The sequence below is a fragment of the Pholcus phalangioides genome, unplaced genomic scaffold, assembly GCF_987345545.1.
Source record: "Pholcus phalangioides strain wild (caught in Gottingen) unplaced genomic scaffold, Ppha-v1.0 ptg000003l_1, whole genome shotgun sequence".
In the NCBI taxonomy this organism is placed as follows: Eukaryota; Metazoa; Arthropoda; class Arachnida; order Araneae; family Pholcidae; genus Pholcus; species Pholcus phalangioides.
The window spans coordinates 35,955,817-35,968,121 of NW_028301596.1; the positions used below are offsets into that span (position 1 = coordinate 35,955,817).

At 38.7% G+C, this 12,305-nt stretch overlaps 1 protein-coding gene across 1 annotated transcript in view; it reads right to left on the reverse strand.

The window, feature by feature from the left end:
* LOC149088475 (band 4.1-like protein 4A) overlaps positions 1 to 12,305 on the reverse strand; it is a 79,914-nt gene that overhangs the window by 36,941 nt on the left and 30,668 nt on the right. Inside the window, exons 2-4 of the mRNA XM_089247627.1 lie at positions 4,150 to 4,254; positions 807 to 849; positions 616 to 694 (exon numbers count right to left, since the gene is read on the reverse strand). Coding sequence (XP_089103753.1) covers positions 616 to 694; positions 807 to 849; positions 4,150 to 4,254 — 227 coding nt within the window. The remainder of the gene's footprint in view (positions 1 to 615; positions 695 to 806; positions 850 to 4,149; positions 4,255 to 12,305) is intronic.

A 12,305-nucleotide genomic window follows, 5' to 3' on the forward strand; every position in this document is an offset into this window, starting at 1 on the left:
AACTTGTCAATGGGGGATGCTAGTTCAGGTGCCCACAAACTATATAGGGAAAGGTTTTTCACGTTTTTGGCATACCGAGTAAGACGCCATTAAGAATATTTCATATTTGTATGGGGGAGGGGGTGATGACGTAATCATCATTCGGAGCCCCCCCATAATCAGAAGTCAGCAAAACCGAAACCCCTTCCCTCCCTATCGATGCTGACGTAATACTTGAATGGCCCCCCCCCCCATATTGGTTTGGGGGTGAAAATGTCAATTTTTTTGTAATGAAAAATATCCTGAACATTCCTGAACAAATACTTTTCACCTACGGTATTATTTAAGTAAAAAACAACAATTTTCCAGTTTGAGTAAAATTCAAATGTAATTTTTGCTTAGGCCGGTATTACACTATAAAAGTTTTCTAAAAGTTCTTTTATAAAATTTGAAAAATTGAACCAGTAAGATTATGGGTTGCATTTGCTCAAATGTAATCTATGAGCTTTATTGGCTGGATTTTTCAAGTTTTATAAAAGGAATTTTATCAAACTTTTATAGTGTAATCCCGGCCTTATACATAGTAACAGGTAAATGTGATAAATTTTCGATTTGTAATTGGCTTTGGTAACTTACCTCGTGATTTCTTCTTGAAGTTTACACGGATCCGACGCATAAAATTTTACTCCAAAATAAAACGTTGAATTGACAGCATCTGTGGAAGCATTTAAAACGAAAAGATAAATATCATGTGATGCACCGCACATGCGCAATGTGCAGTCAATACGGAACAAAAAAAACTCAATATTAGGCTAGATCTTTCTTACCTTTCAACTGTTTCGTCACTAGTTTAGATGTATCAAGCCAACGCTGAAAGGGAAATTTAAATTACAATAAATGTATATTAACTGATTTTTTAAATCTCACACATTATTATACTTCCGTATAATTTGTTAATAAACACCCTTTGATTATATTAAATGTAGGCTACTTACACGTGGACTGAAATTTATAAATTATGAAATTTATCTGCATACACATGATTTGAGACAGGATTATAAATTCAAGTAAGCTTCTTTTTTTTTGAGAAAAAGGTTGTTTCTATAGAAAGTTGTGACAATCAAAGATAGGGGAAGAAAATATAAACGTCCACTTTTTAAAACAGAACATACGGTAATTTTTTGGCGTGATTACGTCTTTTAGATCATCTGGACAATACCAAGTGCATTTGCAAAAAAAGTTGAGTAATGATATTTTAAGCACTTATACCTCAGGAAATATTCAGTGTTTTTGATGTCTGCGTTTAGAACCACTGCCATCTTGACTACAGATATGGCAACAATGGTAGAACACAAATCCAAATGGTACCACTCTGGTTTCAATATTTCTTGTGGTCCATGCACCAGGCTTGTCTGCTTTCGTAACGAAATTGTCTTACGATATAGGGGTCATTCAAGTATTACGTCAGCATCGATGGGGGTTTCCGATTTGCTGACTTTTGATGACAAGGGAGGGGGGGGGGTGTTTGGATGACGCTTTCGTCATCAACCACCCTTTATGAAAATGTGAAATATTCTTAATGGCATCTTACTCGGTGCGCCACAAACGAGAAAAATCTTTCGCTACTTTGTGGGCACCTGAACTAACATTCTCCCTAATGATATATCCCTCTTAGAGAGCCACTTCAGCGATCTCTAAATGTTTCACGGATCCTTCAAGTGCTCAGGAAATGTTTCCGGGCAACTTAAGTGCTCTGGAACTGTGCAACGCATCATTCAAGTGATCCGTAATTATGTCACGGATCACTTAAGTAATCTGGAAATGTTCCGCGGGTAACTTGAGTGATGTAGAACTGTACTGGGAGGGGGCGCTCAAGTGCTCTAAAAATTTACCACATGTCAATCAAGGGATCTCTTGGTGCCCTGGTCTAGGCACCAAGTTCATGCCCCGCATTCGTAAGGAAATTAATTTGCATCATATATTGAGAAGTCGCAACTTAAATAGACGACATTGGTATAGTCTGTTAGCTAATCCAAAGAAAAATCCGATGTTACCAATTTCATTATGTCAGTTACCTACTATGCGATCAGCACAAAAAACGTATTCACGTCAAAACTTGAGCCTGTGTCTATAAAGGCCCGTTTACACATGCGTTAAGTGATTTTGAAGTTAACTAAATTCTAAGTTGGCAAGTTCTTCAAAAATTGTCCACACGTTAAGTGGATTCAGTAAACCCTGATTGGATGATCTTCATAGGAAGCACACGGGCTCATGCGCATAGGTCTATTTAACCGAAAAATATATAGAATCGGGTTTATTTACTAAACAACCAAATCACTAAGGGCGGTATTCACTGACATGGTTTAAACCATAGTTTCCCAAACTTTTTGTTTCAGCGCCCCCTTTATCAGCAATTTTTTTCCCTCTCATCGCTCCCCAACTCAAGTGAACCCATAGGATCCTATGTTAACTCCATAGCTTCTATCGCCCCTTCCCCCGGACCATTCCATCGCCCAGCAGGGGGTGATATTGCCCACTTTGGGAAACACTGGTTTAAACTATAGTCACAATTTTTTGATGAGAGATCGACACGGACTGGTTAAATTCAGGTTTTTAACCAATCTATGTTGATCTCTTATCCTAAAATTGTGACTATAGTTTAAACCATGTCGGTGAATACCACCCTTAGGGCAGTATTCACCGACGTTTAAACTATAGTCACAATTTTAGGATAGGAGAAAAGTCAGCAAAAAGCTGAACCCCCGTCAGCAAAATTTCGTCAGTTCTGCCCCTACTTCTTAAATCAAAGCACATTGGTGAGATCAGAGACGTACACGGGACGGGGGGGGGGGACCATAAGGGAGCTTGTGGCCCTCCTCCTCCTCCAGACGATTAAAAACTTTTTTTTTAAATTAAAATTTCGAAAGAAAATACCGTTATATGTGTTGTTATAATCAGTTTCTGTTAATTTCAATGCTATCTGATGGCTAACAACTCAAAATTTCTTTTTAAGAAATTCATTGCGACCCACACCCTCCAAGTCATGTATGGTAAACCCTTGACCCGCGGGTCAAATGTGGCCTGCCCCCTCAAACTTAATTTTGTAAAAAATGAACTAAGTAGCACATTTAAAGATCGCTTAAGTTACCCGTGGCACAATTTCAGACTATTTAAGCGACCAGTGGAACATTTTCAGATCACTGAAGTAGACGAGTGGCGCATTCACAGATCACTTAAGTCATCCGCGATACAGATCCAGAACATTTAAGCGATCCATGGCACATTTAGAGATCCCTTGAGTGACATGTGGCACAGATTTATAGCACTTAAGCGGCTCTACATCACTCAAGTTACCCACGGCACATTCCCAGATTACTTGAGTGAACCTCGGCATAATCACGGATCACTTGAGTGATGCATGGCACAGTTCCATAGCTCTTAAGCGGCCCGGACACATTTCCAGATTACTTGCACCCGTGAAATATTCAGAGATCACTAAAGTGACTTATCAGTAGCGAGAGAGAATGTTAGTTCAGGTGCCTAAAAACTAGGGAAAGGTTTTTCTCGTTTTTGGTACGCCGAATATAAGATGCCATTAAGAATATTTCATATTTTTATAAAAGGCGGTTAATGACGTACGCATCATCCAAACCCCCCTCCCTCCCCCTTGTCATCAAACGTCAGCAAATAGGAAGCCCCCCATCAATGCTGATGTATAATACTTGGATAACCCCTAATGTTTTTTTAAACAAAGAATGAAAAATATCATCTAGTTCTTCGCTGAACCTTGACCAATAAGAACATCTATCATAGATGAAAAAGTCTATCTGTTCTGATAGTAGTCATATTTTCTTGGTCATTGAACACAGGATACCTATGATTTCACCGCTATAACGAGGGTTAACGGGGATAAGCTATATCAATCGTTTTCGTAACTCCCCTACGTCATGCGGTGAAGCCTTCTGCAACGCGGGAGGTTTATACGATCTGAAATCAATCTCAAGTGCCCTATCTTCATTAATATGGAATAATTGACATCCGTGATTGATATACACCAAGGAAAAAAGAAATAAACATTATCTCTTTCAATCAATGGAATTGAAACACGATTACTGGTAAATAATTGGTAATAATAGACATTGAAAAGTGTATACATGATTTTTTACTCACAGATTCTCCGTATTTGTCGACGTATCGCATTCCGAAGTAAGCGGTTTCTAAAAGATTTAGATGCCTGAAAACGGAATCCAATAAATCTTGTCCTCTTGTCTTTGGCTAACATAGAAAAATAGGAAAATTACATTAAATTCATATGATATACATGTATATTATGTATTAAATAAAATTCAATAATTAACAGTAAAATAATTCTTTGTTTACATTAATAAATTTGATTTCAAGGGGAAATATCTATTCCCCCAAGGTAATAATCTGCAGTAAACAGATAATCCACCGCAACGGCTTATCTAACCTTTTTTCCAGCAGATGTGTATGACAACGCCATATTCACCAACGCTACATTAACATTATTTCCACGTCACACCCAACTGCCACTAAAGATTACATAGATATTTCTGATTCCAAGAAGAAATCGAAGATTGCTTGTTCTATGCATTCAGATGTGTCAGAATCTGGTGCTTCGACGCTGGTTCCATTGCCAATGGAATATGCTTTTCAAGGAATGCTCTGTCTATACATTTTTCCGTCTTTTTCTGATATAATTAAAGTTTTATTCTTCCGTGTGTCCGTCGAAGTATAAAGCAGTTATTTGTAGGACTTTGGTCGCTCATTGGTCGATTAGGACTCTGACAGGTATATTTTGTATTTGTGGCAAATGCACTCTTCGATGTTCTTACACTTGTGGGGTCATTCAAGTATTACGTCAGCATCGAGGGGGGGGGGTTTCGGATTTGCTGACTTTTGATGACAAGGGGGAGGGGGTTTGAAGGTTGCTTACGTCATCAACCACCCCCTTTTTAAGATATGAAATATTCTAAGCTGCTGACAAAATTTTGCTGACGGGGGGGGGGGTGTCAGTGTTTTGCTGACAGGGGGGGGGGCAAAATGGCTGAAAATCTGCTTACCTACGTAATACTTGAATGGCTCCTGTAGGATGAAATAAATGTCGAACAAAATTATTTACGGTGAAACTCTTCTAATTGCCTTCAACATCGCTTTCACTCGTTTATGTTGGACAGAAGGAATTGAAGCTCTTGACCATATTTCTCCAATTTTCGCCCCCGACAATGTCCTCTGATTCTTTATACGTGTGATATGGGTTTATAAGTTTCATTACCACGTTTTGTTTTATGACGGTTTCACTCGTAGAAATTAACAATATCTTTGTAAGTTGGTAACATATTGCATGTAACGTCACTTGAATCACGAAATAACGGACATTTCCACTTTGAACGAGTACGATCCATGATTAAAATGACACAAACGAGCGCAACACAACCTCGACTTATTTCAGTCGGAGTTATACTGGGAAACATGAGCATCGCATGCGTACGCGTAGGACCTTCCTAGACTCTCCCCCTCTATACCCCTCATATCTAAAACATGACGAATTTTCCATGTTTGTATAAAGTAACGTAATAGGTCGAAACGTTAACTGAAGTTTACCTAGAAAAAAAAAATCAAAAATACCGAAAAAAATCAAAAATATCGAAAAAAAAAAAAAAAAAAAAAATCAAAAATATCGATAAAAAATCAAAAATATCGATAAAAATCAAAAATATCGATAAAAATCAAAAATATCGGAAAAATCAAAACATCGGTATCAATCCGGAGGCAGTTACACTAATCAGAATGTAAAAAAAAATCACAAGTGTTATTTTGAGACCAATTTTAGCACCTTTTTATCGCTGTGCCCCTTAAGAAATTCGAATTTTATTTTTTTGACCCACCCTACTGTATATGCTCTTTTATTATGCGCTTGGCCTATAACCGATACCACAAAACATAACCCATTCACAAATTTGTAAGGGGAAAAAAACCCCATTTTTTTTTTCTAATTACTTTCTCAGACGTTACGCCTTCGTATGTTTCTCGCATAATAAGTAAGTTGACCGCTGGGATCATTTTGATGGTTGTTATGCGAGAATGGAGACACCCCGTTTGCATCGTATCGATGATTGCGACATTCAACATCGATCGATGATGATGACGATGCTATTATTTGGATGAATACAACCGGTTGTTGGCAAAATGTCTCTGGAGACATCCCAAAGTTCACATAATTGGCATATTTGAACCTAGATAATAGTGTCACGGTTGGGGGGGGGGGGGGGAATAAGCATTTTTTAAGACCTCCAAGTGGTTATTAAACCAATCGGATGGCTGTTATTGTTATTAATGTAGACCTTGCATTTTTTCGTTTTCTATGAAAACAGCAATTACCCAAGGGCAAACTCCCTTTTCAATTTTTTTTTTAATTGCAGTGTGAGAGGCGGACATATATGTTTTTTTTGCCAGGGCCGCAACTAGATGCTTGGTTAGCCGGGCAAGAACCCTATTTTGGTGCTCCCTTGTTATGTTGAAGAAGTTAAAAGGTAAAATTCGTGCCCCCTCTGGTTCGGCGCCCGGGTCTCGCACACCCTAGTGGCGGCCGTGCATTTTTGCTGCCACTTCTAATCTGATTTTCTTTGAACGCAGCCATTCACCAAATCCACCGCCGCTCGGAGCTGTAGCCTCTGAATAGACTCACAACATTCCAAAAAATGCATCCATTTTATCATTACCTACTTTACTAAATCATAGGTGGTAGCACCTTCCAACATACACGCACAGCCAGAGACACACCAGGTAGACACGAAACCCTTGATCGAGATTTTATTGTTATAATGGGCCCTATACAAATTTACAACAATTGATTTTAATTGCAATTTACCCATCTCAGGGGCTATTGACGAGATATCTCGCCTTCTTAAAATCCTTTTATTTTCGCAATGACAAGACCAGGTACTTTGTAAAGCTGACATTTTTCAGTGGAATATATTTTCCTAAATCCCTTACCTTGCAATTGCTGAAATATGGAGGAAAGCCTACTTCATAAAGAAGATATGGCCCTTCACAAGAGGGTTTAGAGATTTCTGCTATGTAGTTCAAAGGGTAAGATGAAAGGGGCCCCGGAGATCACCACTGTAAAATGTAACTATTAGAGAGGTCTTGAACTCTTGTCCAACACCAACGTATATAAGATAATTACAGTCGGCCTCGCTTAATCGGATATCAACGATTCCAGCACACAATGTCCGATTAAGCGGGGTGTCCGATTATGCGAGCAACAATTCAATTGTCAATTTATAACGTTAGTACAGTTTGTATATTGAAAACTAATGAAAGATCAATTTTAATAAAGCTTCTCGAATAAATCAGACATAAAAAAATTAAATGAAAATTTTATTTATAATTACAATAATCACAATACCTAAGATTTTTATTTTACATTAGGAAAGTTAGCGCCCTCTATTGACTCAACAGAGGCCGATAGCTACTCTATCAATGTTTATTTTAATTTTTTAATCTTAACTTTGTGTAACATATGCAGGGCGTCCATAATTAAAAGACCCTATTTCAAAGTAGCCTACAGGCGAAACCAGCCATCAGAAAAGTGTGAAATTTTGTGGAGGACTTCATGAAGTGATGGGAATTTGTTTCAGGGGGGAAATAGTTGCACGTGTCACCACCAGACGGCGTTTTACTTTGAATACCCGTAGTGAACATGTAAATTGGTGTGGTGTCACGCAGCAGCTGCTATAAAGCCTAGAAACATTCGCGGACATCTTGTTTCTCAATGTGTTTGCTGCTCACGATGGCGGTAAGTTTACGAGATCGCGCTTTCTTGGTTAAATTGTTTTACCAAACAGCTTTTCCGCAGTAACTGCTCTTGGAGGACTTGAAAGAGGATTCGAAAAGGTCCAATGAATGTTAAAAACCTCCGGAGTATGATAACGAAATTTGAAACCACAAGATCGTTGTCTGTTGAAAAAAGACCCATTTCTATAGACTCGGTACAGGAGGTTTCGCTTCAGGTGGAAGAGGACAGAGCTTCAAATTCTAGTGTCAGGCGTGTATCACAGGCGTTGGATAGTTGAACAGGCGGAATCTCCTCCGATATTATCCGTACAAACTTCCACTTGTACAGCGGTTGCTTTCACACGACTATGACGCTCGACTCCGGTTCTCACTGCAGTTTTTAGCTCGCGTTGAGGTCAATTCAGGATGGCTTTGGAATATTCTCTGGACATTCCACGCGTTTTCAATTGGATGGTGCAGTCAATACTCACAATTTGGGAACCAGAAAATCCGTACGTTATCTTAGAGGTTCCGTTGCATTCACAAAAAGTAACGGTATGGTGTGGATTTACTGCATCATTTATTCCCGGTCCCTACTTTTACGAGGAGTTATGTTCTAAAGCAGTGTTTCTTAACCTTTTTTTGCCCGTGGCCCCCTTTGAACCATATTTTTTTCTCGTGGCTCCCCTGTCTTACCCAGAGTTTTCAACTCTCATCTAGAAGCAAGACACTTTATACGTATTGAAATTATTTTTTTCAGTGAATTTATACTGAACAAAAATTGGCCTCCAGACCACTAGCCTAGAATTTATTGATCTCTATCAGGACCGTCTCAATATCATGGGCCCCCCCCCTCCTTAGGCAAAGTGATGTTATGGTAGTCCCATACTTTAGCTGGAAATAAACAGCCTACATATTTCCTACTTATTTTCAAAATTAATTGTACTATATAAGGTGGGGTCACTTATGGTCATGAGGCCCCTCACAAGAGTGGGACTGACAGAGCTACAGCCCGGGGCCTAATATGGTTTTCATCATTTTTTTTTTCATACAATACATTTCATATAGGAAAGGGGGTCTGAAAAATTTAGCCGGGGACTTGAGAAAAACTCCATCTTAAAGAACTTGTTGCAAAATGTAGGCGATGAGGCCTGGTGGGTCCATGCCCTAAAGAAGGCCATGGTTTTATGGGATTCTCTCTCTCACTGTAAGTGTTAGCCACTAATATAAAATCTTTATTTCTTCACAACTTCATTTTTCCTCTCAGCTCTCGAAACCACCTGTCAAAGCCAATTTCTCCATTTTATTCTGTGGCCCCCTTGAAGTATCCCAGTACCACAAGGGGGCCATATGGCCCCCGGTTGAGAACCACTGTTCTAAAAGACAGAAGAATGTCTCATCAGCCGGCACTTCCCTAAGCTATGGCCGATCCCCGGACCTTACAATTTTTGGCTTGGGGGGGGGGGGGGGGCATTTGAAATATCTGGTAAGTCGTGACAATCCAAGAACTTTACCTGATCTTAAAGACAGCATTTCACGCCAAGTGCTGAACATTCCCCCCGCACACACCTCGGTCAGTTGTGGAACATGCCATCATGTGACTTTACATGGTATCTGAAAATGATGGCCATAATGCAGAACATGTTTTGTTGCAGTAACAATTGTAAAAGTGATTAACAATTGTAAAATTGTAAAAGTTTGCCTGAATGAGTCATTTCTTAATAAAACGCCATCTGGTGGTGACATGCGCAACTAATACCTCGAAACAAATTACCATCACTTCATGAAGCCCTCCACAAAACTTCACAATTTTCTGATGACTGGTTTCACCTGTAGGCCACTTTGAAATAGGGTTTTTTAATTATGGAAGCACGCCCTGTATTTTGAATTAATTCCAAATGTGTTTTATTCAATAAAAACATTATGTGTATAGTGGTTGGATGCATATTAACAGTTGACGTATGATGCATAATATTCGATTAAGCGGGGGAGAAGTCGTCGAAATTATCATATTAAGCGGGAAACTAACATCTATATAGGAGAAATTATGGTGAAGGAGAATTTTATCCGTTTAAGCGGGGTACCCGTTTATCCGTTATTTAAGCGGGGCCGACTGTACCAATAACATCCATTGTTAAAAAAATAAAATCATATTTAAAAGCACAACCCCCGCTAATCCGAGCAGATCGTGGTCCTGCTGATCAATTCGGATTAGCTGGATTTTCCACTGTAATTCAGTCACAGAAATGTCTTCCGCTACTTTGCAAGATTTTTTCCTTGAACTGCACATTGAACACAATTTTTATCATCCTTTTCCAAGAAGCTTCCCCCTATCGCTATCTCACGCATTTTGAATTTAATTCACGCGATTTTACTTTGTGCAACCAATTAATCACGTATAAAAACAAGCAACACACCTGCAGTTCATTCCTGAGGAAGTAAATGAACAGAAAATAAATACCACGTAGAGTATATATATAAAAAAAAATGGAAGCTCTTGAAATTATCAACTTGAAAGAATATATAAAATTAAAAATAAATACAAAATAAGTTTTAGAATTCACTGTACCAAGCCGTTGAAATTAACATCCACAGCCGCAATTTTCTTTTCAACGTTGCTGCAGGGAATTTTGACAAGACGTATTAGGTCCGTACTTTCAGTATAAAGATTATAATTTTGTATATAATAAAATCCTCATTAATTTTCTCCTCCCTCTTGACTTTCATCTGCTCTGACACATGAATGAAATTTTATATAACGTGTTCGCATAGCAAAATAAAAAGGAGAGAAAAGGTAAAAGCTACCGGCCCTAAGGGGAAGCGATGGGCAAAGAACATACGAGACAAGCAGATGTCCTAATTAAACATGAAAGAAGATTTGCCCTTTTTTCTTTCCTTTCTCCTTCATTTTTTTCCCTTTTATTTATAAGATGTTCCCAAACTAGATTGTCTGGTGGTGGTGAGAAAATAAAATTAAAAGAAGAAATGAAAAAAAAAGAGAAAGTGAAGAGACGCCATTTTTTCTTATCCATTAAGTCTCTCATTCCTATTAAGTTAGTTTTGATTTTTTAGCGACTTTTACTCACACATTTTGTAGTTTTCTTCCCCCCCCCCCACACGGCTGCGACTAGGAGTATTTACAGGAGGGGGAGGGCTCAGTGGAGGGCGTAGTGCTACCCAGAGTGGCAATTTCGGAAGGGGGGGGGGGGTGACAAACTGACAAGAAAGAGTAGAATGGGAGAAGTGCGGCGAAATCATAAACACGCATCTGCCTAGAGAGCGAGTGATCACGTCAGGGAGCGACCAAAAAATTGAGCAGTTCGGTGAACAATCACAAGAGTAACCTAGAGGGTATGCACAAGTATTTGAGCGACCAAAAGAGTGACCTAGAGCGTGACGGGGGGAATTAAGTGGATATGTGATCAAAAGACTGACCTATAGAGTGTGCAAGCATGTGAATGACCTAGAGAGCGTGCATGTATGTGAGTGACCAAAAGAATAGCCCAGAGAGTGAGCAAGCATATGGCATAGAGAGTATGTAAGCATATGGCTTAGAGAGTATGTAAGAATGTGAGTGAGCAAAAAGACTGACTTGGGGAGTGTGCAAGTATGCGAATAACCGAAAGTGTGACTTACAGAGCGTGTAAGCATGTGAGTGACCTAGAGAGTGACTGTAGAGAGTGAATATGCATTGGAGTGACGAAAAGAATGGCCTTGAGAGTGAGTGTGCAATCGTATGAATGACCAAACATTGAGACAGAGATATATTTACGCGGGGGGGGGGGGAAGGATTTGTGGTCCTGGGTGGCAAATTTGAGGAATCAGTGGTCAAGGAAGTTCGACAATAATGTGTAAAGGGTGGCCACATGTCTGAAGCCCACAGACAGTAAAACCATAAATCCGCCTCTGCAAGATAGAGGTAGAAGTTCCGCAGAGGAATGTGGGCATTTCGCATGTGGGGTTCAGTAGTGGTCACTACTAACAGGGTCACTACCTAATACAGGATGTTTCATCAAAAGTGTCCGAAAGGAATACAAAAATTATGGTTCATTTTAAAATCCCAGTAAAATATTAAAAAAATAATAATACTAATAATCGGTAAAAAGAGCGAAATCGCTCCGTGGTAGCTCTGAACCTTCCCTCTACCCTTCCAAAGAAAACATTATTGAGGAAATACAAAATGAAAAATTTATACGATCAAAAAATATATATCAATTTATTTATGGAAATTTATTTCGTTATAATTAAAGGAAAGTTAGGGGAGATGTAAATGATTGAAATTTTTGATTTTTGACATTTCTTTAGTGGAGAAATAACTAGGTCTCAAAGAAAATTTTAGGACATCGAATTGTGACAAAAACGACCAATATCTCAGTGTGAATCTTCATCAAATTGTTACCAAGAGCAAATTTCTTTCAGTCGAATCAGAGAGAGGTGCAAATTTTACTGATTAGCATCTTTTTTCTGTTAGAGAACAAATAAAAACTTTGATTACAAAATTTAATTATATAATGAATTACATTATG